At 39.5% G+C, this 24,580-nt stretch overlaps 1 protein-coding gene across 1 annotated transcript in view; it reads left to right on the top strand.

Moving 5' to 3' along the window:
- Positions 1 to 24,036, top strand: part of EPHA4 (EPH receptor A4) — a 128,482-nt gene extending 104,446 nt beyond the window's left edge. The window contains exons 9-17 of the mRNA XM_008145113.3: positions 7,087 to 7,145; positions 9,043 to 9,156; positions 9,407 to 9,592; positions 13,501 to 13,562; positions 13,978 to 14,187; positions 16,054 to 16,203; positions 19,883 to 20,076; positions 23,317 to 23,472; positions 23,819 to 24,036. Coding sequence (XP_008143335.1) covers positions 7,087 to 7,145; positions 9,043 to 9,156; positions 9,407 to 9,592; positions 13,501 to 13,562; positions 13,978 to 14,187; positions 16,054 to 16,203; positions 19,883 to 20,076; positions 23,317 to 23,472; positions 23,819 to 23,933 — 1,246 coding nt within the window. The 3' untranslated portion in view covers positions 23,934 to 24,036. The remainder of the gene's footprint in view (positions 1 to 7,086; positions 7,146 to 9,042; positions 9,157 to 9,406; positions 9,593 to 13,500; positions 13,563 to 13,977; positions 14,188 to 16,053; positions 16,204 to 19,882; positions 20,077 to 23,316; positions 23,473 to 23,818) is intronic.
- Positions 24,037 to 24,580: the final 544 nt, after the last annotated feature.

The raw sequence follows: 24,580 nt of genomic DNA on the forward strand, positions 1-24,580 counted from the left end.
GCCATTTGATTCTGTGTATGTATATACCTGCCAGGCATATAAACACTTGGGGAATGGTATGCATTAATATATATCCATCTGATAGTGGGAAACGGGGGGTCAGATGGGGGAGAATAAAAATTACAGAACGTTGCTTTCATTATTACATATTTCTGCATTTGAAAATTTCACAGTATATATAAACAACTTTTGTTATCAGAAAATGTAGATGTTTAAAAGTCTAAAAATAGAAAACCATTATTAATTACCTTAACTTCTAAAAAATATTTGGTTGAAATCCAGTACCATGTGATTCTCAGAACCATTTGAGACAGCTCATGTTTCCAGAAAGTGGGTCTCTTCTTGTGTCTCACCTTCTCTCTGGTATTGGTTGGAAGCATTTTCTAGTTGTAGTTCAAATTTCTTTGAGATTTACATTAAAAAAAAAATTAAGTTGCCCTGAATATAGCAGTCAAACCAGAGTCATAAGTCACCTCGTTATAAGTTTCTCTTGGATGTTCTTCTGCTTGGATGAAAAGGAAGGGAAATGTAATGCAGGAAGACAAGTTTATTAAAAGCCATAGCTCTAGAAAATAGCATCGCAAGCCTGATGACTTAATTTCCTCTCGGCTTTTATTGATCACTTTATTATTTAAGGCAGGATTGATAGCAGGATGCATCGGATTTCCAATTATGAGTCCCCACCTTAGAGAATTGAGCCTGTCGAGTTACCCAGCGATGATTCCTGTCCCTTCTTCCCCATTTAAAAAAAAAGAAGAAGTCACTTCCCTAGGCTGATAAACACTGCTTGGTGATTGGTCCTCAATGGATCATTTTTTAGAAAATGAAATGTCAACCCCTTGCCCTCCTATTGATTCTGCTTTAGTGTCGGCCATAAAGCTGTCATGGGGAAGGCTGCCGGGAGCCAGGTAGCGACAGCTTTTGCTGGGGCGGATGCACACTCAGCTGATTCTTCTTCACACGCAGGCATGTGCTTTGTCATGTTCCTCGGCAAATGTTGAAGTGGGACAAGAACAGGTGAAGAGAGAAGAGACAGGTCTTGCGGATAAAAGTCTGGCCCATGCTTTTAGTGAGAGTGCAAGTGAAAGATGGTAAATGGTACCCCCAAAGTCACACTGCTCTGTACACTGCAGCCAGCAGTCCAGGAAAGCAAAGATGAGACACCCTCCCCTGGAAAGTGATGGGGCTGCTTCTGGCTTCTTAGAGCCGCATAATAATGATGGCAGGATGGATGCTAGAGAGACCCCCTACAGAGTGATGCCCTTCCACCTGAACCCAACACTGCTGATGGCATCTGAGGGTTTTAAGATGGGCAGGGACCCACAGGGCGAGAGAAAGTCTGTTTGGTGCTAATTTGTCCTTTAACAAAGAGGAAACGGCCTCAGGCTCACAGCTGGTATCTTACTAGATTTTTTTTTTTTTACTAGTAATTGTGTCATTTATTTCATCACATTGGGATTATGCTAAGAAGCCTGAGCTTTAGGCAAGCCAAAGTAAGCTTCAATTTTTTTTTTTTTTTTTTTAATGAAAAGATCCACGTTTTTCTTTTGGCTAACTTGGATGTGTAAACATTTAGAGATCTTATTGATAGAGTCCAGCTACTAAGTTTGTAAACTTTATATATTTAAAATGATATGTTAGCCGAAACCGGTTTGGCTCAGTGGATAGAGCGTCGGCCTGCGGACTCAAGGGTCCCAGGTTCTATTCCGGTCAAGGGCATGTACCTTGGTTGCAGGCACATCCCCAGTAGGGGGTGTGCAGGAGGCAGCTGATCGATGTTTCTCTCTTATCGATGTTTCTAACTCTCTATTCCCTCTCTCTTCCTCTCTGTAAAAAATCAATAAAATATATTTTAAAAAATAAATAAATAAAATAAAATGATATGTTATACAAAGTACGTTGACCACGATATACTGTATGTTTTTACTGCCCACATTATGTTAAGCAAATTAACTTACCTTTTTCATAGGCGTCTTTGATTAGTATCATCCTCATCACTCCAGTGATATTTTAAGGATTCTGTCAGCTTTTTGGAGAAGACAATTGTACTTGCTAACTGGGTTGTTTATAAAGTGCAGCAGTTCTTGCCAAAACTGGTTTGGCTCAGTGGATAGAGCGTCGGCCTGCAGACTGAAAGGTCCCAGGTTCGATTCCGGTCAAGGGCATGTACCTTGGTTGCGGGCACATCCCCAGTAGGGGTTGTGCAAGAGGCAGCTGATCGATGTTTCTCTATCATCGATGTTTCTAACTCTCTATCCCTCTCTCTTCCTCTCTGTAAAAAATCAATTAAAATAAAATAAAATAAAATAAAATAAAGTGCAGCAGTTCTTGTACACCCCATGGGATGCTGTCCCTAGACTGCAAACCACAAATGCACATTCTCTTAGCAGACAGCCTCGTTTCCCCATTTGCCTATACGTACATATTTGTAAACTCTACAGTGCAACCACTTTATTGCTTTTTGAAGTGATTTTTGAAAAGACTATTAACAGTGACATTATAAAATGCAATGGTGAGGTCAGAACCTTTAGGATGAATGATGAAATGTGTTAAATTTTTCTTGACACACCACCCCCCCCCCTTTATATTAATGATTTAATTGGGTTTCTTCCAGAAACATCACAAATAGTATTAATTTGGGTTGCTTTAGGCTAGTGTGTCTTCCCCAAATAGTACTTTATTGTTCGAGTATGAAAATCCCTTTTAAGAAAGGACCAGAACACAGGATGACTCTTTTCTAAGATCAGAGATAAGTACTGGTGGATAATTGAGCATAACTGCTTTGATACTGACCTTCTGATGATTGCAAGTGAGTCTGGGTTTCCATTTATATTAGGGTTATAAAGTACCCCTTTTATCTGAATTAAGAAAAAGAAGTGAATTGACTTTAAGAAAAAATAAATGAAGTGTCTATGACAAAATATATGGGTGAGTTACACCAATGTTTCTTGTTTAGGAAACTGAGGAATTCTACCACTGCCATCTCGTATATCAGGAACTTGAGGACTAGAGAGGCAGTTAAACAATTAACTGAACCAAGGTCACACAGCTGGTTAGTTGCTTGATCCAGACAGAAATCCATTTCTAATGTCTTCTTAACTAGAAATTTGACCTACATCAAAAGCTAACATCGACAGTTCTATCATACCAAAATTGTAAGAGTCTGTCAGTGATGTTGGTAATAGTTGTAATCTGTGAATTAATGTCAAGTCTAATGCATACTATAAAGTCAGACATTGCAAGTTGGTTTTGTCTTCTTAGGAAGGTTAAGATTTTTCACTTTGAAGCCAACTGTTCAAGTAGTGCTAAACCAGTTACCATTCAGTCTGTATCTGCCTTTCCCTGGTGTCCTCATTGGAATATTATGATCACGTAGGAATGAATACATTTAAATGGTAGCCTAAATTGGCTCTGATGAAGCCATGTAAATTCATACAATTAGGGGGCAGATGGTACTGCAGGAACATTTCAAAACAACCTTCCTGCAGTCGTACGGTTCAATTCCAACCATTTTAAATGTTGCTTGTGAAGAACGTTTAGCCATCATTTGGTTCAAGAACAATGACAACTTAAGGAAGAGGATAAAGAAGGATGGCTTCTCTGAATCATCATGAGTGATGCCACTGAATGCTAGAAAGGGTTCTCCTGGACCCGGCTAGTTATAACTTTGCCTTATCTTCAATCTGCACGTTAGCTGAATACATTACTTACCCTTTACTAATTAGTTTTGGAACAGTGAACTACATCAATCAAATCCATCCACTTGGTCAGGGAAGTTAGTATTTTAATAAAAGCTGGGTTTTAGCTGGGCCCCTGCTCTCTCCCCTCCACTGTTTTGTTTGTTTTATTGAGGATAGTCAAGGTGCCAGGAACAACGCATTGGTTGGGAAGGCAGCGCAGGAACTCCTGCTGATCCTCAACAAAGTCTTTTAATACCCTTATTGTGCCTCTCTTTGACAGAAGGAGGGCTTAGCTCCTTGGCTTTCAAAGTTTCACCTGCAGAGGGGATGCTTTTCTGTGACTCCTGCGGTTGAAAGTTTCCATGTTTCCTTCTGGAGCATTCGCTTACCAACCACTCTCCTCCTTGCCCTTTTTTAATCAGCTTGCCCACATCTTAATAATTAGAAATTCTTCAACAAAGGTTTCCTTCTGCCATTCTGGTGATCTGCCTCGGAGATCAGTACGGAGTTAGCACATCTTGGGTCAGCCAGCCTGTGATTTCCTCCAGGCTGGCTGACCCAATAATACACTTCAGTGGGTTTGCTTTCTTAGGACAATAAAGGCCACATTGTCCTACCCTGAGACAAGGAGAAAGGGTCATCAAGTGACAAAGGTAGAGCAGGACCGAGGCATTTGAGTTTTCAAGGTATTATTAAAAAACTAATAGGCTACAATTAGCCTTTGAACAGTAATTCCAGTGTTTCTTTTCCAGCATTCCCTGTACTTTTGTAGGGTCCTCTCCTCCGAGTCACACTGCGAAGTAAAGAAGTTTTGCCTCTAATTTAATTCCCCCTCCAGGTGTAGGAGTCTGAGAAAAGGATGGACATGTCAGCCTTATAATTAATGATCCCTGCCATTTTGCATTTCCTCCGGCTTTGCATGTATTTAATGAATGTGCTAGATATGAAACAGATAACCCCACCCCTGGGCAGCTTGAGGCCCCTTGTTTCTATATGAACTCAGTTGGTACCAAAGCTCTCCTGCTCTATGCATTTCCCCTCCCCTGCCTCTTTTTAAAGGAGAAACGTTCCAATCAGTATTGGAGATCTAAAGTGGTTTAAAAGATATACTTGTAATTTTAGATAATGCTTTTAGGAGCTCTGATAAGATACAATCTCTGAGGCTGGCAGGATCCTATCACTTCCTTGGGACATAGCCACAAGGAGTTTCCCTGACATGAAATGTTGTTTTCATGGTCCCTGACTTAACACTCCTGTTTCCTTTAAAAGGGGAAGGGTGGGGAGAGGTTTGGAAGGGACTACATCTTTCTTCCTAATGTTTGGTTGCAGCATACTTAAACTTGTTTAGTTTCCTTGATGAAGAAGTGGATTTTGAGAGCAGAGTGGAATACAATTTAAGTGGATTTACTGATATAAAATGTAAAATTACTTATATTTAACTCTCATGTCATCGTATAACTTCATCTGCACTATGAGAAGTATGTGAAGTGTGAGCCGGATCAGGGCAGGCACATTCCAGTACTTGCTGAGAGGGTCATGGGTGAATCTCTTCTTGGCTGCCCCCATTCCCTCGTCTGTTCAGTGGGACTGAGTGTGTGTCTGTCTGCCTGATTACTTTCATAGAGTTATGGTGAAGATGCAACTAAATAGTGGATGTGAAGGCTGTTCCAAAAGTAAACTACAAACTAAAAAGGCAAGCTATTATTTGAGACTTAACTCTCGTAACTGGGTCTCTGTTTACTAAGCTGCTTCCTGCTTTGCAAACAGTTAGGGGAGGAGTAATGAGAGCACTTTGAAAAGTTAAATACAGTGCAACAGTGCAAGGTGTTATTATTTGCAAGGGAATTACACACACTGAGGGACATCTGTTGGCTCTGAGGGGCTGACTGTGGAGCTGGCTCCTGCATTACTGACAATGAGGAGAGGAATGCGGGTGAGAGGCCTGGAACATGTGACCATGATAGGGCTGCCTCTGTCCTTGCCTGGGCTGGTAGGTTCTCCCTTTACATGATCATCTGCCTTCTCTACTTGTTCACAGTCAGGAATTGGTTACCAGATTCCAACAGGACCTTCAGGGAACCTTTGTCACCTCAGAGCTTCAGTTTCCTCATATGAGAAAATACAAGATGATTATAAACTCCAATGTCAACTTGACATTTTTGACAGAAACATAAATGTACACATTGTATGCATTAATTTGGTCTCAACTTCTCAAACTGTAAAGAGCTGTAATAGCAACTGAGTTAATTTTTCAATTTCTTTATGTGATATTTATACACATATATATGCACACACATCCTATATAATAAAAGCCTAATATGCTAGGTATCCAACCTTTCGTTTGACCAGTCACTATGACGCACACTGACCACTAGGGGGCAGATGCTCTGACAGGTAGGTTAGCTTACTGCTGGGGTCCGGCCAATCGGGACTGGGCGAGAGGGGTCAGACACACCCTGGAGCCCTCCCACGGTCCCTCCCCAGTCCCGATCCTGCACCAATAGGATCCCTCAGCTTGGCCTGTGTCCTCTCGCAATCCAGGATCCCTCAGGGGATGTCGGAGAGTTGGCTTCCGCCCAATCCCCACAGGCCTGGCCGAGGGACCCCACTGAAGCACGAATCTGTACACTGGGCCTCTAGTACATATATAATGTATTAAGACTACTGGCTTAAGTTTTATGTATAACAAAGATTTCTGATCCCCAAAACTTTATAACAAAGCAGATCTCACTCCTAGAGGATATTTGGAAAAATAGTGAATGCCAACTGCAAGGCCATACACCATTTTTTGGAAAGAGAATTAAACTACAAATGGAAACTTCTCATTTTCACTTTGCAAATTTTCTACAAACTCTTGAGGAATGTAATCTAGTACAAAGAAAATATTTACTCTTGAAAGTTCCAATAATAATTGAGGATTTTGTATGCAGCAGCTGAAACCAATAACCACAAGACTATTGCTTTAAGAATATCATATAATATGATAATGAGTTACCTATCACATACTGAACATTATTACTATTTGATTTATGCAACATTCTTCCATGGAAACTATTTTAATTTAGAATACATATGTGGAACTTAGCCAATAAATTTATAATCTATCTTCAATAATATACATTTCTTTGAGAATTTGAAGTTGTAATTTTTTATAAAATATTTGCTTTATCACCTGAATTTAATATAGTGGTTAGGAGCAGAGGCTCTGCACTCTGACTGCTTGTGCTAGAAACCATGATTCACTAACAAGATGACAGGTTATTCACCTTGTTAGTTCACTCCCATAAACCTCAGTTTTCTCATCTGTGAAATGTGTGTAGTGTATCTGCCTGACATATTATGGTATCAAAAACTTATGTTCTTTCAGCTTTTGAAATTTGTTTTCTATTTTAATATTTTTTAATAGACGGAGTAAATACAGTAAAGCCAAGCAAGAAGCAGATGAAGAGAAACATTTGAATCAAGGTACAAAACATTGGATTAGAAATCATTTTAGTTTTAGACCATGTCTCCTGTTTTCAGTTTAGAAATATCTGAATAATATTCACATAGCTATTCCTATTATATTCCTTTTATATAATTAGCTAAATAATATACTTTGGGGTATCAAACTGAAACAGGTGAATGGGGATTCTTAAATTAAAGATGGGGGCTGGGGAAATTCCTTTAGAGTCTTTTTTTTCCTCCCCTTTTTCCCCCATCTTTTATCCTCCACTCTGAAAAGGTATTGGTCTAGCTGGCTTATTTTTGTAGTTGGATGTCAATCAACTGGTAACATTTTTTTTTCACATTCGAAGGTAACAATCTTGGAGAAGGAATAAGGAATTGAGCTGTAATTGCTATGCCTCCTCCCACGCTCCCCCCATATGTAGAATTCAGGACCATCCAACAGCCACATGTGCCAAAACCGGTTTGGCTCAGTGGATGAGCGTCAGCCTGCGGACTGAAAGGTCCCAGGTTCGATTCCGGTCAAGGGCATGTACCTTGGTTGTGGGCACATCCCCAGTAGGGGGTGTGCAAGAGGCAGCTGATCGATGTTTCTCTCTCATCGATGTTTCTAACTCTCTATCCCTCTCTCTTCCTCTCTGTAAAAAATCAATAAAATATATTAAAAAAAAAAAACAAGTGGCAAAAAAAAAAAAAAGCAACAGCCACATGTACTGTTGGATACTTGAAAAGTAGCTAGTGTGAAAGAGGAAGTAAATTGTAAATTTTATTGCATTTTAACTAATTTACATTTAGATAGCAACATGTGCTAATAGGTCCCCTATTAGACAGCACCAGGAGGTAAAAGGAAGAGAGAGAGACTAGCAGTAGGAAGAATAATCTTGAGAAAGATTTTCTTGGGTGGAGTATCTAAAGTTCTAAAGGCTATGTGGGGCTTGACAACTTTTTATTATTCACCTTGTTTTCTTTCTAAAACACTTTTTAATTTGCATGATGTATATATTTTTAAAAACAAAAATGTAAGTTTTCTGTGATAAGGACAAGACTGACAGGCCCCAAAAATCAAAGGGATTGGGACATTCATTGTCTTATACCCTCTGAGTGCCCCAAAGCTCCAGGAGCTCAGGCAGGGGAAGGAGAGGTGTGAATGCCAGCAGAAAGTTCCCAGGAATTATAGTGCATCCCCCAGCGGTTCCAGAGGTCACATTCTGAACTTTTTTGCATGTAGCTGTGGGATATGGCTAAATTACACTTTCTGGTATTCAAACCATTCACAGTTAGGCTACATTTCCTCAGCTAAAGCTTCCAGGTGAACTTCAATGTCTTTACTTTTTCCCAAAACAGAAAAAAAGTGGAGCTCCAATACAGAGGCTATATTCTCAAATCAATTTGCTGAGATTATCCCTCTTGTCCATTTTAACCTAGGTTTAATCTTAAACTTTGTTAATTGTTGGTCACATCTTTAATTAGTCCAGATATTGGGCAAAAGGGTGACACCATGTAGACAAGACCAGTTGAAAAAGAAAGTTCTTATTATCTCACTAAAGGAGGATAGCTGGAGATGGTGGGTAGGATACGGACAACTGATGAGGAAACAATATTCAGCTAACACATTCCAAATTTCCTTATAGAGACTCATTTTCTCCCTGGGATGAGTTGTTTTTTAAAAAATTTGTCCTTGAAGTGTGAAGATATTTCAGGAAGTCAGGAGAGCCGCAGCCTCTTAAGTAGTTAACAATTCTTTGTTTACCCACTAATGACAACCAGAGCAAGAATTTAAACATTGTCATATGTCTACACCAAGTCTATTTTATTGTGCTAAGAAAACGTTGCCTGTGCTAAGTATTTGTAGACTTAAGTTTATTAGTGGCTCCTGAGAAGTGTTTGGTCACTCTATCATGTGTCTGTTACTTAGGTGTTAGAACTTACGTGGATCCCTTTACATACGAGGATCCCAACCAAGCAGTTCGAGAATTTGCCAAAGAAATTGATGCATCCTGCATTAAGATAGAAAAAGTCATAGGAGTTGGTAAGTGTCTGTCTAATAAACCTGTTTTCTTTGTGGATATTAAATATCCACATATGATTATGTAAATGCATGTGGGTGTATTGTGTGTACATGTCTATGTGTAAATATCTGTGAACGTGACATTTCCTGGCTTTATGTAAAACACGAACACTGTGCCTGGCGGGTAATAAGCACTCAGCAAATGTTTGCCATTACTCTTTCATCCTGAATGTGTTTCTGGTCCACAGTCAATTCTTTTTCTCTCCCAAAGGTGAATTTGGTGAAGTCTGCAGTGGGCGTCTCAAAGTGCCTGGCAAGAGAGAGATCTGTGTGGCCATTAAGACGCTGAAAGCCGGTTATACAGACAAACAGAGGAGAGACTTCCTGAGTGAGGCCAGCATCATGGGACAGTTTGACCACCCGAATATAATTCACATGGAAGGCGTCGTCACCAAATGTATGCGGGTCACTCCCTTTACAAAGCCAAGTTAGAAGTTCCTGGCAAATTAAACACACATTTCTTTCCAGGGAAATGACAGATGGAGCAGCCCCACTGATTGCTAATAGGAGGAAATCAGTGCAGGACAAGTCATTAATCTTGCAGTCAGCTCTAAATGGGTCTATGGTTTAGGCTGATACCACTGGTTCCAAGGCAGCTTGTGTGAGATTTTAGGGAAATTAATATTGCAGATTTTGGGTATGCCTTGCCATCTTTCAGATCTTTGCTAGACCCAACTGACTGTCACAAGGTAGGCACCAGCAGATGGTAAGCACAATAAATTTTAAGTACTTTTCATATAAAACACAACAAAAACCTCGCCACACCTTGTGCTTGAGGCTTCAGTTCCAGATGCGGGGAGTGGATCTTGGGAATCTTTATTAGGCTGGGGGATTTGCTTGTCTGCTCTGCCTGATTTATGGCTGCTGCAGTTCAGCACCCAGTTACAGTAACACCTGGTTGAACTTTCCTTTTTTAGTCCATTAGCATTCCCTGAGCCTGCGAACCACGCTTCATTTAAAACACAACACAGCTCCACAGATGTATTTTACAAAGCAAACCCTGAATGCGTTGGTGAGGCTGGCTAAGACCAACTTATAAAATGCCACATGGACAACGCAGCCCAAGTGGTTATTACTGAAGGTGGCTCTGTTCCAGGAGCCGTAGTACCTCCTACAGTTCCTACAAGTCAAGGATCCTGTAAGCCTGGGGCTGTGTCTCCAGGAAGCCCAGGGTGCCTCTTACTTGATTCGAGGTGCCTGTGAAATGCATCCTCGGACATCGTGTACAGAGTGGCTGTTCCAACAGGTTGAAGGGAAGAAGGAAGGGTTGGTTAAAGATTAAACATTGGACATTAGACCTGAGGCCGAGGGGGAGGTCTGACACAGGGCATAAAATCTTTAAGAAGAGAAAAAGAGGTTACTAAAAAAGTGGGGAAGTATACACTAGTTCAGAGGTCCCCACACTTAAATATGCATCAGAATCCTGAAAAACGTGTCAAATCAGTTTCCTGAACCTCATCCTCAGGGCAAGTAAGGTCCATGAGTTCAAATTTCAAGCTGTAAGGTAAGCCAAAGGTGCATGCAGTTCCTGGGACCACACTTCCAAAACCTACGTTTGGCCTAGTGACCTAAGATTTACACGCTGGCTAAGCAGGTGGCCTTGACTCTTTCCTCAATATTTCAGTTTCCTCGTCTGTAAAATAGAGTTAACATAGAACTTGCCTCACAAGGTTATTTTGGATGAATTATTTAGGGTAGTTAGCATAATGCTTGTCACATAAAAAACAAAACAAACTCTAAACGTTAGCTGGTGTTATTATGTCTTAAGAAGTGCATCTTTCCCCATCTTCAGAATTCTTCAGAAAAAGGAACTTTAGGGAGAAGGATATACAGTTTTTCCAACTAAGGTGAAGGCTATAATTAGCATAGAATAGCTCTATTTGCTTTTTAAGATTAGTTTTACAGACAGGATATTTTTCTGTTGCCTGTGGCCTTAGGGGCTGCCCAGAGTCCTTCACTACTTTAATTAAAAGATAACATTCCGTCTAAATACTTCTGCAGGTCCAGTTTCTCAAAAGGAGGCTCTGTTCAGCTTGGGGTGTTTTTCCTGCGGCAGACAGTGATTTTCACAGCACCTCTGTAGAAGAGAGAAGAAACAGGGGATCTTTGTGTGAAAGTCCCACCGTGCCTCTAAAACCCACAGCTATTACAGCTGTAACTGTTATAAACGACTGGGTGCATTTGCATAATGCAGTTGTCACTGAATTAAAATGATTTAAAATTTCCACCAGAGGCGCTGTCCCCTCCCCCCACCTCTCCCCTAGCCACCCGCATCCCCCTCTGTTCCAGAGAAGGACCCGCCTCCACCCATGAGCCCAGCCTAGGCCAATTTTATAAGCCCCTTTGCTTCTGCAGATAGTCATCTTTATTTCTCTTGTAGAGCTCATAAAGATTCTGACAAATGGATACTGTTAATAAGCAGAAAAAGGAATGTAGAAAAATTGTGAAGATGGTGCCAACAGTCGGACCAGGGAGGTGTGAGGGTGAAAAGGTGGCCTGGAAGAGTGTGAATTCATTACCAGCAGTTACTTGAGTAACTTTTTAAATTGACAAGGAGACTATAAATTCTCTCTGCTACCCCCCTGTCTTTTGGATCCTCCACTCTCTTCTCCGCACCTCCAGAGGGTCTGGTGAAATGGAAGTAGGTGTTAACCCTCCACCAGGAGGGTCACCCTTTCTCCTGAGTTGACAAAGTATCTTTTGATTGAGGCAGGTTAATTAAAACTCATTTAGATGCATTTGTGTCTGTCTGGAAGACTGTGATCACAGATGTAGAGGGTAAATGAAGCTAAGAACTAAGAGCTTCCTTTTAAATTGATGACGAGTGGAGAGGTGGACAGGGACCACCCTCACCCTCTCCAGCCAAGGAGAGAGCCTGGAAGTGGTTTGACTCATCCTTCAGTCTTCACCACCATTCCTGCTTTTTCTGCCAGCTTTCCTTCATCACTTGAAAATAAAATCTCCAGGGTATTGGTTTCTAATCCAAAATTTTTGCTTCGGAAAGATTTCTTAGGACATCAAAAACACAATCAAAAAACAAATTGATAAACTGTACTTCGTTGAAATTAAAAATGTCTGTTCTTCAAAACTATTGCCTGTGAAACAATGACGTGTCCTTTTCCCCTCACCAGAATAGTCTATTCTGATAGGGGTTCTGGGTGGGAAATGTATTTGTATAGAATAATTTTGGGTGCTTTTCAGCGGTGACATATCCCAGCCCATTTTCCCTAAGTCCAAACAGTCCACAATTACATCAACGAAAGTGTGAATATTTTTTATTTATTATCAAACTAACATTTTATTTTCCTCTCAGGGAATTTTTTATGTTCTCTTTGCTCTAAACCTCCCCTTAGTAAAATATTGAGGATTTATGCCCCCCTCTTCCCACTCCCACAAATCCCCTTTAGAAAAAAGGAATTTCAGACCTTGAGTCCATTGCCAGCGATTAAGAAACTAAAGAATGGTTCTAATTTCCTAAGGTCCTCAGAAAGAAAACTAAAGTGAAATAAAAATGGTGTTTTCCTACTTCCCCAAACCTTAAAATGATTTTGACTTCTTTGCCAAAAAGAGAGAAAGAGAGGATGGAGTGGGGAGCAAGAATGTTCTAGTACTGAATTAAGATTGCTGTCTAGGATGAAATAATTTAATGAACTTTTTCTGTGATTTTGTTGTTGCTGAGGTTGGTGGCTTAAAGAAACAAATAGAGTAAGTTTATTTATAGAAAGGGGAAGATACAACCCCTAATCTGAGCAAGGCGAAGAAAGAAGTGAATATTGTTCATGCTTGATCTTTAAGATGTGTCTGAGCAATGAAGTCATCAACATAGCTACTGCTTTCTGAAACTTGAGTTTCTCCAAATAAGTAAAAAAAAAAAAAAAAGTTTCTCTGTCCATTGATTCCTTTAGCATCACACAAGTGGTTCTTCTGGGGACAAAATTAATTAATTATCCTAAAGATTTTTTGTTTTCCGCCTTTAAACAGGCCTGCTCATTTATCTTCTTCCCCTTTGGCTTGAGAGAGCAATTATCCATTCATGTACTCCCTGGGTACCAGAGGCCACTTTAGTTAAAGACCTTGTCAACAAGCCACGCAAAGGGTTAACCTTCCAGATGGAACTTAAACCTACTCGTCTTTTTAATATTTCATTCCTAGCTCTCCACAGCTGAGGCATAAGCTTGGCTTGTTTTAATTAAATTAGATCACACAAGACAGGTGTCTTGGCAGTAAAATTGTGCACAGCCCATTTTTATCTCATTAACTGCAGTGCTCATCAAGGGTTTGTGTTTTTCTTTCTCAAAACTCTAGGTAAACCAGTGATGATCATAACAGAGTACATGGAGAATGGCTCTTTGGATGCATTCCTCAGGGTATGTGACTGCTTTATATTAAACCCAAGAATGTTGGTATTCAGAAAACTCTTACAGACTCCTTGCATCCATTGTATTTGGTGGCATTTCTTAATTGGGCAAAGGAAGAAGGGGAGAAATAGAGAATGATGTGATTTTTAAAGACTATTAGATAATCCATGTATTTGATTTATTCTTGTATTGTGGTACTGTTTGAGTCTTAGATTCCTTACAGTTGGATAACTTCCATCTGTCACAGGAAGCAAACCCAGCTTCTCGGATATACCCACTTTACTAGTGAATTAGTGACTTTGGTCAAAAAGGCCCAGAAATAATGTTGAATTTGAATGCATATTGTATACAGCCATCAAAAAGATTCAAATAGAAATGCTTGGCCTAAAGCTAATGAGATTGTTCCCAATTCCTTTATATGCAGAAGAATGACGGCAGATTCACAGTCATTCAGCTGGTGGGCATGCTTCGTGGCATTGGGTCTGGGATGAAGTACTTATCTGATATGAGCTATGTGCATCGAGATCTGGCTGCACGGAACATTCTGGTAAATAGCAACTTGGTCTGCAAAGTGTCCGATTTTGGCATGTCCCGAGTACTTGAGGATGATCCGGAAGCAGCTTATACCACAAGGGTAAGGAGGATTTGCAACCTCTGGGTTTTCACTCTGATGAAACTATTCCACTCTTCTTGCTTTGATGCTTAAGCCCTTTGTGATTATAATAGGTTCATCATCCTTCAGAGCCATGCATCCAGTTTTGTACCATGTTTCCTAGACAGGGATTTTGAAACAACCTCTATATGTGCAACCACTTTACAAAGCCACAAAGTAGCCCTTCACTTATTGTATTCTTTTTACACTTAATTTTTCTTCCCTTTCCTCCCTCCTTCCTACCCTTCCTTCTTTCTTTATGGTTTTTTTTTCAGGTTTTCTATTTGGTTCTTTTTTATTGTTAAAAATAACCTTATTTTAAACAGCACAGAGCAATGTTTCTAGTTGGTTGGCTACCAGCTCTGAGAGTGTATATACAGGATTTATAAAGCATTTACACTATGCAACGTTTTCCAGTATCTAATGGCCTTCATTTTACTACTGGTAGATAAGCCAGGATTAGAGGGCAGTTAAGAGTTATCAGTATACAGTTAATGGCTGTGCTATCTTAGCTGGGCCATCAGAATATAAGATACTAATGGAATAAGCACAGAATCATAAAAGTTATTGGCCATTAGGGCTGACACTGTTAAAATCAACATGAAGCAGACAGTTACCAGGCATTTAAAGCTCACATTTTACATCTGCAATCCTAAGCATTGGACTGTTTTTGTTGTTGTCTGGTTGCTTATTGTTTTTTTCTTGTATTGTTCAGTTTCTTTGGTTCTAGTTTTGATTCTTACACATATCTTCTTTTGAATTCCAAGTGCATTCATTTAGGAAATAATGCATCTTTGTGAATACTGGAGATCTTTTATTTTGTCCCGGTAGTTAGAGAGAGAGAAATTAGGGGAGCCTTCTAGAATGCTACATTTACATAGATAAAACCTTAGCCAAATATTTAAGGAAGGCAGAGGCAGCACAAGTGTCCTGTATGTCACATGTTTAAATGCGATACACTAAGTTTTCAGAGTAAACGACAGTGAATCAGTGCAATTGCCAGTACAATATATTGTCCTGTTTATAGTAACTCTAATAAAGCAAACTTTTAAATGATGGCCTCTTGAACAGCCTAAGGGTATGAATTCAAGTTTAATTAATTTCCCTGGATGGAACCCTAGGAAATATGAAGCTCTATTAAAAAAAGACATTTGGGGCAAAGGGGAGGGGATAAAGCATTTTTAACTTTCCTGGGCACAATTGCTTTACCAATTTTGCAGGTGTTTTCTTTTTTAATTAGATGGTAACCAAAATCCTGCCCTCACTTTATTAAAGTCAATAATGGCTCTAGCATCTGCCATTATTTGGCTTCCTCCAAGAGCCCATTCAGTGTTCTCTTCTAGCTGTGTTGGGCATGTTTCTCATGCTGTGTAAGAGTAGGATGAGAATGTGAATGATAAAAATTTTCATTTTAACTTCTTAGTTCATGATTTTAGGAACAAAATTATATATTGCCTTTGTGCTGCTGGGTGACAGAATTTAACAAGAAGTCAAAAGGAATATCAGCTGCACATCCATTGCTATGCCATAGCTAACACATATCTCCTAAAAGCTGAGATTCCTTTTCCTCCACAACTTTGCCTCGAGCAGAGTGTAGATAATAGGTAGGCTTTTTAAAAATAATTAAACCGATTACTTGTTCACTTCCCCGTGACAAAAGAAAACATCTGAGGAAAACTGTCTCTACATGAAAGACTTTAGTTAAGATAAACAAATCTCTTGTTATTGTTTGGAGAGCTATCTCAGGAATGCTTTTGTCCTGCTTGGCAAACATTAAAGACATTCAGAATCACAAATGGCACATCAGTAATGTACTTTGGGAATAACTTATGGCTTGAATGTTCATAGGGTGGCAAGATTCCTATCCGGTGGACTGCGCCAGAAGCAATTGCCTATCGTAAATTCACATCAGCAAGTGATGTATGGAGCTACGGAATCGTTATGTGGGAAGTGATGTCGTATGGAGAGAGACCCTATTGGGATATGTCCAATCAAGATGTGAGTCTTTATGTTCTGAAATATATGCCTTAGCATTGAGATTCAGGAAGTTTCGCATTAGTGTATGATGGAGTGTGTGTTGAGCTTGAAATGATACATTAAACTCAGGATTCTTAATACAAATGTGTCTAGTAATATAGTTAAACCTTATGGTGGTAGATTTCAAGGACCAAAATTACCATAGCCCTAAGTGTTATCGTTTGGGAGATGGATCAGATAGATTTAGATAGATGCATCGAGTCGTGACAAGGAGCAATATTTGAACTTGGATAATTTCCAAATTCATACTGAAACAAAATTAAACTTTGAATTTGAAGAAAATGCAAGGATATATGAAAAACACACATTTCACATGTGATCAAATTGACATGAAAGGTTTATTGCGAGAAAACTAGTGAATATTTTAAAGCTGACAGAGTTGTAATTAGAGCTTGCCCCTTGAGGACTCTAAAATAAAGCTTCACTAAATGACCCTTTGTAAATTATGCACATCCCTTTAAATGTACCATCTGGACTACTTCGTAAGGGAGTATCCACAATGCCTGCAATTTTAGTAAAGCATTCAATAATGACACTAATAAGATTCCAGAGTAATAGAATTTAATTACAAACATCTCCAGTGAGAAAGGACCAAAAAAAAAAAAAAAGAAAGAAAGAAAGGAAAAAAACCCTTCAGCAGTGGGTTCCCAGAACACGTATTTGCTAATTCTGGAAAGGTTTTAGTTCTGGGGTTGGAAATCAGATCACAATAAAATGAACACTCTTTGAACTTTAAAAATTATTTTAATATATGAGGTAAAATATTAGCACAGAGTTTATAGATGCATGGTATTCAATATCAACAGAAATTATATTTTAGGAAAAGTCATCTTTTAAAACATTCTCTCTGAGGTGGAATGTTACCTGACCATCTGCCGTGTCCTGAAACACAAGGACTTGTGCAGCCTTGACAATTCAATGAAGAACTAGGTGTACTTAAGAAGCAGGATGCTGTTGCCTTATCAATAAAAGGATGTTCAGTGTAATAGAGAAGCTAATGAACTCCATGTCTAGTGGGGCAAAAAGAATTCTCTAACCAGATTAAGAGGAATGGTCGTGTTGACATTGGATTATCTGTAAATTGTAAAGGAAGGTTGGTAGCAGATGGGAGGAAAGACAGCAGCTAGCATAACTGGTAATCACAAGCTGGAAAAGGCTGTAGAGGTGAAGGGTGTACAATCTATTGTTTGATGTAACTATGCTATGCGTATACCTTCAAGTACCTTTCCTATGGCAATGTTTAATTTGGGGTTAGAGATTTTTAGAGGGACAAGGACAAACAACCTAAGTGAGCAAGTGATGTGTGTATTTACTTATTTAATTATTTTATATTTAAACTTTCCCCTTTTTTTCAATTGAGAGTCATGGCCAAATGCTCATAACAGCAGATTATCTAAAGATGTTAGTTTCCCTGCTCTATGTACTTTTAGAATCTGTAGTTTTGATAGTTTCTATATTATCCTATATAATAAAGAGCTAATATGCTAATTAAACCAAACATCGGAAAGACTGTCCAGATTACCTTCCTGACGAAGCCCGGGCTGCGAGCACCGAGGCAGCCAGGGCTACTAGGGCCGAGGCAGCTGGGGCTGCGAGGGCTGAGCCCCTTGCACGAATTTTGTGCATCGGGCCTCTAGTATTAAAATAATTTTGGTTGTTTTAAATTTTTAGTTGTCTGGCTTTATCCCTGAAAAATCATCTGAAGCTGTTTCTCTCTGCAAATAACATTGATCTAGCACTCATGTGTATTTGTGTTGGTGTTGGATTCTGAGTAGAACAGGAATCAATAGGAAATATAACTGGAAAATTACTTTTATGAGTAGAATTTGGCATATGGTGAATGAGTCAAAGTAGCTGTTGAAAATATGTCAAACTTATCAAGATTTTTGTTGGTTTTAATCCTCTGCCCTCCAAAACATTCAGCAGTAAACTGAGAAAATATGCTTTGCTAACCCACAAGTCATCTTGCAAGCTGGCAGTGGATAGGGAGCTAATGAAGGAGTATTAAACAGTCTGGGGGATTATAAGAAATTGTGTTATCCCGGCATTAGCCCAATGTTGCTTGCATTGTCATCAGTTCAATATAAAATGTTTTCCTCAAATCTAGAGTCAACACCATGCACATGGAAAGATAAAAGAAAGTGAGGGAATCAAGCTGACCTAATGTGATTATTGGAAATAAGTAGAATAATGTTCAGTAAGGTAGCATATAGAAGTCTACTTTAGGAGAACTAAATAAATACTAATACAACAGGATGTTGTCAAAAATACATGGGGAAAAAAGGATCACAGGATTTAACAAATCACCAGTTGATTGAAACAGTGTGCTGGTTAAAAAGACAAGAAGTCATATCGGTATGTAGAAACTGGACCTAACTGAACTGACCATGTTATGTTGAAGGCTAATTGTTCAGCAGTAAATAGACCTACCGCAGGGTGAATGCAGTGTGATCATTGAGATAGCTACAGCCACTGGTCGTTTCCTTAGCAACTATTGCTTTGGTAGGAGAAGGGCTGGAGTGGAAAGATTGATTTGAAACAAATAAAACTTTTTAAAAAATCCCCTAACAGGCAAAAGCACCTCCAGAATCTCATAGGATGCCCATAAACAAAGTTTATGAGTCGCCAAGAAATTATGAAGTAATTCCCCTCTTTAAATTTGGCATGAGTCATGCTGTATTGCATTACTGGGATTTATGCCATGAAGAAGGGGGGTTTAGAGAAAAGTCAATAAGAAAAATAAGTAATACCTGTGAAGACAGATTAGGAAAATTAGAATTAGAAAAAAGACTGTTGAATGATTTATTTATGTCTCACTAGACAGCGAGACCACTCTGAGTAGTAAGACAAGTATCATCTACATTTTAATTTTTTTCCTTACATGTGCCAGTGACCCCTTTAACATAGAAATGCCCTCAAAGAAGATGAAAAATGTTTTTGCTGTCACTTTTTAAAAAATATACCACACCTTTAACAGGATCAAATGACAGCCAACTAAGATGAAGAAAGAGGTACAGAATTGGCATAATGGTGTATTTTGGTCTCCCAAAAGTAGAAAAGGCTGGGCATCTAGAAAGATCTGAGAAGTGTGCTATTTCAGAGGTTGGCAGTGTCTTCTGGATTGGGAGGTCAGGGAGGTGGTCTCTGATTTTGACCCATTAGCTGTCTGAGCAAGAAGATACAGGCTTAAAATGATGTCAAGGGACTTGCATTTTGAAGGCAGCTATTAATACTTCCTAAGGAAGGTCTTTAACAAGGTTAGGGTCTCTTTTTCCTAAGAGTATTTTGCAGACGCTTGGGAGCAGAGTGGAGAAAGTCATTGCCCTGTGATTTCTGAGGGTCACACCAACACCATTTACTGATCTAATTGGATTCTAATCACCGGAACATTGATGCATCTTCACTTGAGAGCTTCAGGTTGGCTTGGCCTGCCATTTGAGAACACCTCATAGCAACAGCAGGCTTGCCTACCCGATTGCCAGCAATAGGCAGGTCCAGCTTGGCTTCTGTGAAAGAATTGGAGGTGTTCCCATGCTCAAGCTTGCTGGCAGCTTAATGTACAGGGAACTTGCCTATCAGGAGGGTGAACAGCTAACAGCTTGCCTGGCAGCTTAACATGTCATCCTGTTTTCTTCAATAGGTGATTAAAGCCATTGAGGAAGGCTATCGGCTACCCCCTCCAATGGACTGTCCCATCTCACTCCACCAGCTGATGCTAGACTGCTGGCAGAAGGAGAGGAGTGACAGGCCTAAATTTGGCCAGATTGTCAACATGTTGGACAAACTCATCCGCAACCCCAGCAGCTTGAAGAGGACGGGAACAGAGAGCTCCAGGTGAGCCATGCTTACTTAATAGTGATGTATGAAAGAATACATTAGAGATGGCAGGCAAGTGGTGACTCACGTTAATTCCTGCCTCTTAGTAAGAGGTCACTTCATAGCTCTCTGCAACTTGGGTGGTTTCTTTCTCAATTAGTGAAGTATTTATGGTAGTTCACTTCACCATTTTGAAGAGCCAAATATCTGTCAGGCCTCAAGGAATAGTTAGAAAAATAAATTAAAAACAACAACACAGCAACAGCTACTAAAGTGCTTCTTTTATGATGCTGGACATGGACATTTTGAAAGAGAGATGAAATGTACTTTTGGAAGACATTCAGGTTGCTAGATGCCATCTTTTGAAAAGGGAAAGGAATATTGTGCTTGTAAAAAGTAAGGATTAGAGGACAGCTCTTTGTGCATTGCAATTTTAAGTTGAATTATAAAGTGTTGATTGTCACAAGAGATGCCTTAGGTTTCAGTTCTTGAAGTTTTTCTTTTATGAGTCTTTCAAGAGTAGCAGGAAACAGGACCAAGATAGAAACTGATCAAGTTACAAAGCATGCAGACCACTGATTGTACCACCTGTAAAAGAGATAGTTATTTCATTGGGAAAAGGCAATTGAAGTATATCAGTCCAGAGAGAAGATAAAGATACTGCAAGTTCTATAGTTCAATGGGACCTTTTTTTTCACGGGGTTGAGCTTTACTGGCTTACGGTTCAGGATACCTAGCTACCAGCTCCATCGAAAAAGGTATAGACCATCATCCGTTAAATGACTTAAGAGACAGGCACAATAAGACCAAATGATTCAGGCATGCATGAGGTGAGGCACCTATTCATTTCCAAGTCTGAATTTCTCAATAGTGTCTCTTTCATCAAAAACTGGAGGACATTTTCTCCAGATATGCAAGCCCTTCCTGTCTTGACCAGCATTATGATGTTCTCTAGTCTTTCTCCTGAAACCCTAGCCTAAATGTTGCAGATGAAAAGGACTACACTTATTATTATAATGCATGAAAAAAATAATTTGGAGCAAACAGCAGAGGTACCTTCTGTTCTCTTGTAGGCTTTCAGATCCTTTAGCATTGGCCACTATACAAAGAGCTCAGTGGTCAAGCTCTTCTGCAAAAACATCCAGCTGAATTCACATCTTCCTCCTGCCAATTGGTAGCTATGTGACCTAAAACAAATCTAACATTTCTGGGCTAGTTTCTGTTCTTCTGTTCACTGAGAGGGTGAAAACAGATGGCTCTAAAGCCAGGTTTCCATGTAGCTGGCTTCTCCTATTTCTACGTTAACCTCAGCTTTTACTTCTCCAGCTCCAGAGCCCATGTGTTATGTCTGAGAGTGCTGAGGCCAGTGCTTGGAACTTCTGATAGCGTAAACTATTTAACTATTGATATTCTATAATGTGTGCTTAGCACCGAAGTTCAGGAAAAAATGAGTTATTGAATACACTTTTCTCGATGCTAATTTTTTTTTCACTGATGGTACTTGAATAGCTTTGATGCTTATCACCGCTTGCTGATAATGGGGTATAGTATAACATGATATGTTACTGAGCACAAAATTAGGCAAATGTCATGGTGTTCCATAGAGAGCACAAAGACTTCCAGAACATGCTTAAGAGTATCTGTTGGAGTGTATTGATATGGAGTGAGGATATTTTCATCCTAAGGTCATTTTGACCTTCTCAGGCACCTAGAGTTTACACGTTGCCTTTTAATGTTCTTGGCGTAAAGTTAGAAGCAAATGTTGCTCCTTGTTTGATATGAATATTTAAATTGCTAAACATTCATCACTGATGTATAAAATTCTGAGTGTTAATATTTGTTATTGACTCGAAATTGGGGGAATAATTAAAGCTTGATTATTCTTGCCATAAGAATATGTAAGCTTTTACTTATAAAAGTGGATATAATTGAAACAATGGACACAAAAGGAAGGTCACAAAGACAAGCTAATATCTGGGCTCAGAACTAACTGATAAAACAAGTCTTTGTTAAAATATTTACATAAAAAAGAAGTAATGCAAATAAAATTAACTGGTAAAATTAAAATAAAGAATGGAATTCGATTAAGTCTGCTATGTAGAAAATGAATGAAGGCATTATTTTGACTTAATTTTGTTTTTACAAGAAAATAATGTTTTTTGGTGAAAATTCAGTCATGATGATATACTTCTGATTTAAACACTTGTATTCAAACAACATAGTCTCAGAATGAAAGTCATGTCAAACTAAGGTGAAATTCATTCCATAATTTCTAGAGAAAATGGAACGTTAAGAAAATAAAACTTAAGTAGCAGTATTGCTATAGAGGTAATTATAGTAAGGGTGGTATAGAATACCCTGTGGAGGTCCACCTTGTGATTATTATGTATTTTGATGATGAAGATAACTACAAGTCTGTTACCAAATACTTTCCATTAATAGGTGATTTATTATATATCAATACTATGAAGAATGGCAGGATTCCTGCCTTGAACTATAGTTGTTCTTAACAATGACCTCATATCAAACACCTGGCCTGAGAAATGTGTTAACTAATAACTAAGTTAATAAAATGTTCTCATATTTTGTGGAAATGATTATTTAGGAGCCCCTGCAAGGGAATACAGAAGCACATTCCACAGGCTAAACAGTGATCAAAGTGGCCATTCTTCCTTCCAGTCTTGGCACGCGTGCTGGTCAGGCATGGGTTGATTAAAGGGGATTAACTCCCTGCTGTCCCAAGTTTTTTCGAATCTACCGAGACTGCCTGTAAACCTGGCTCAAAGCACGTTAGACTTGAACTCTTGCTGCATTCTCCTTCCATCAAGTCTGGCAGATTGAAGCTCAGTTTTCCTTACTCATACTTCACTAGGGTTTCCATAGTTGCTGCACTAAAGTCTATAGTATTCAGTGCTGGCAGGGACTGGACTCTTTCTGCAAAGACAATCAATTTCAGCCACAAGGGCTCCCCCAATCTTTACCCCAGGCTAGAGTGTTAAAAAACACACAACAGCTATGATTATTAATGCACTAAGAGGTTCACATGAAACAAATGTGGGCCATGAAATTAAGAACAAATAGGGCGATTGATACTTTTTTTAGAAGCTTTGTAAAATTGGGAGCAAAAATAATCACAGTGGCATTTGATGAGGGTTACTCTTGGTGTTTCAGTTCCTCTTGTCTGTCTCAGGCAATTTGACTTCTGAGTCTTGCTGTCTCACTGATAGCTCTGTCTACAATTTCTTGTTCCATTTCCAGACCCAACACTGCCTTGTTGGATCCAAGCTCTCCTGAATTCTCCGCCGTGGTATCAGTGGGCGACTGGCTGCAGGCCATTAAAATGGACCGGTATAAGGATAATTTCACGGCTGCTGGTTATACCACACTAGAGGCTGTGGTGCACATGAACCAGGAGTAAGTACTCAGCGATGTAACACAAAAGGGTAAATCTAGATTTAATAGTATTTTCCTGTTTTTGCTTTGAGCTGCATAATCATCCTACCCATTTAAAATACACACACACACAAAGCTGGAATGCCTTTCATTTGATTGAGTCTAATTTTACACAGCCTTTATAAAGCACCTACATTGTTGCATTAAATTGCTTAATTAAGCATCTTAATACACCTGCCTTGTTGTGCTGTATGAATTGTGGCTGATTCAGATGTGTGTCTGCATGAAGCCCAGAAGAGAGGTTCTCAGCCCTCATAACGTTACTTTCCCTCTGTTTTCTCCCCCCCCCTCAATCCCCCCTGTACAGCGACCTGGCACGAATCGGCATCACAGCTGTCACCCACCAGAATAAGATTTTGAGCAGCGTCCAGGCGATGCGAACCCAAATGCAGCAGATACACGGCAGGATGGTTCCCGTCTGAGCCAGTACTGAATAAACTCAAAACTCTTGAAATTAGTTTACCTCATCCATGCACTTTAATTGAAGAACTGCACTTTTTTTACTTCGTCTTCGCCCTATGAAATTAACAAAAACAAAAACAAAAAACCTATCTGCAGTGTTGCTTGGTGTACAGAATGCTGGAAAATGGGGCTTCCAGAAATGACCAGTGTCATTTGAATTCGACCTGGAACAAATTGTTTCTCAGAAGTACTCGGTCCATCGCCAGTTTGTAAAATACATGTACCTGTGCAAATAGGACTCCGCCTCTGAGTTTTGATGCTGTACCTGCTGCCAGACACTGGGCTTCTCAGAGACATCCTGATCCTCTCTCCATTTGGAATTACAACCGTAGTATTTTGTTTGTGGCATAAATGACAGTCCTCCTTCTTTCACTGGAATGAAGGCCATGCCCAGGAACATTGCCGAAGGACTCACTTGTAGCTATTAAGGCTTGGTTCATGTCAGAGGGAAGAACGCAGGTGAAAACCAGGTGGCTCATCAGTGCTGTTCCTCAAAGCTCAGGCCACCTGGTGGATTGTGATGCCATGAGGGGATGAAAAAGAAAAGGAAAGTGGATTTAAAAATAATAATAATAAACCCCAAGCACCCTACATCCCTGACTGGACA

The sequence above is a fragment of the Eptesicus fuscus genome, chromosome 11 (assembly GCF_027574615.1).
Source record: "Eptesicus fuscus isolate TK198812 chromosome 11, DD_ASM_mEF_20220401, whole genome shotgun sequence".
NCBI lineage: Eukaryota > Metazoa > Chordata > Mammalia > Chiroptera > Vespertilionidae > Eptesicus > Eptesicus fuscus.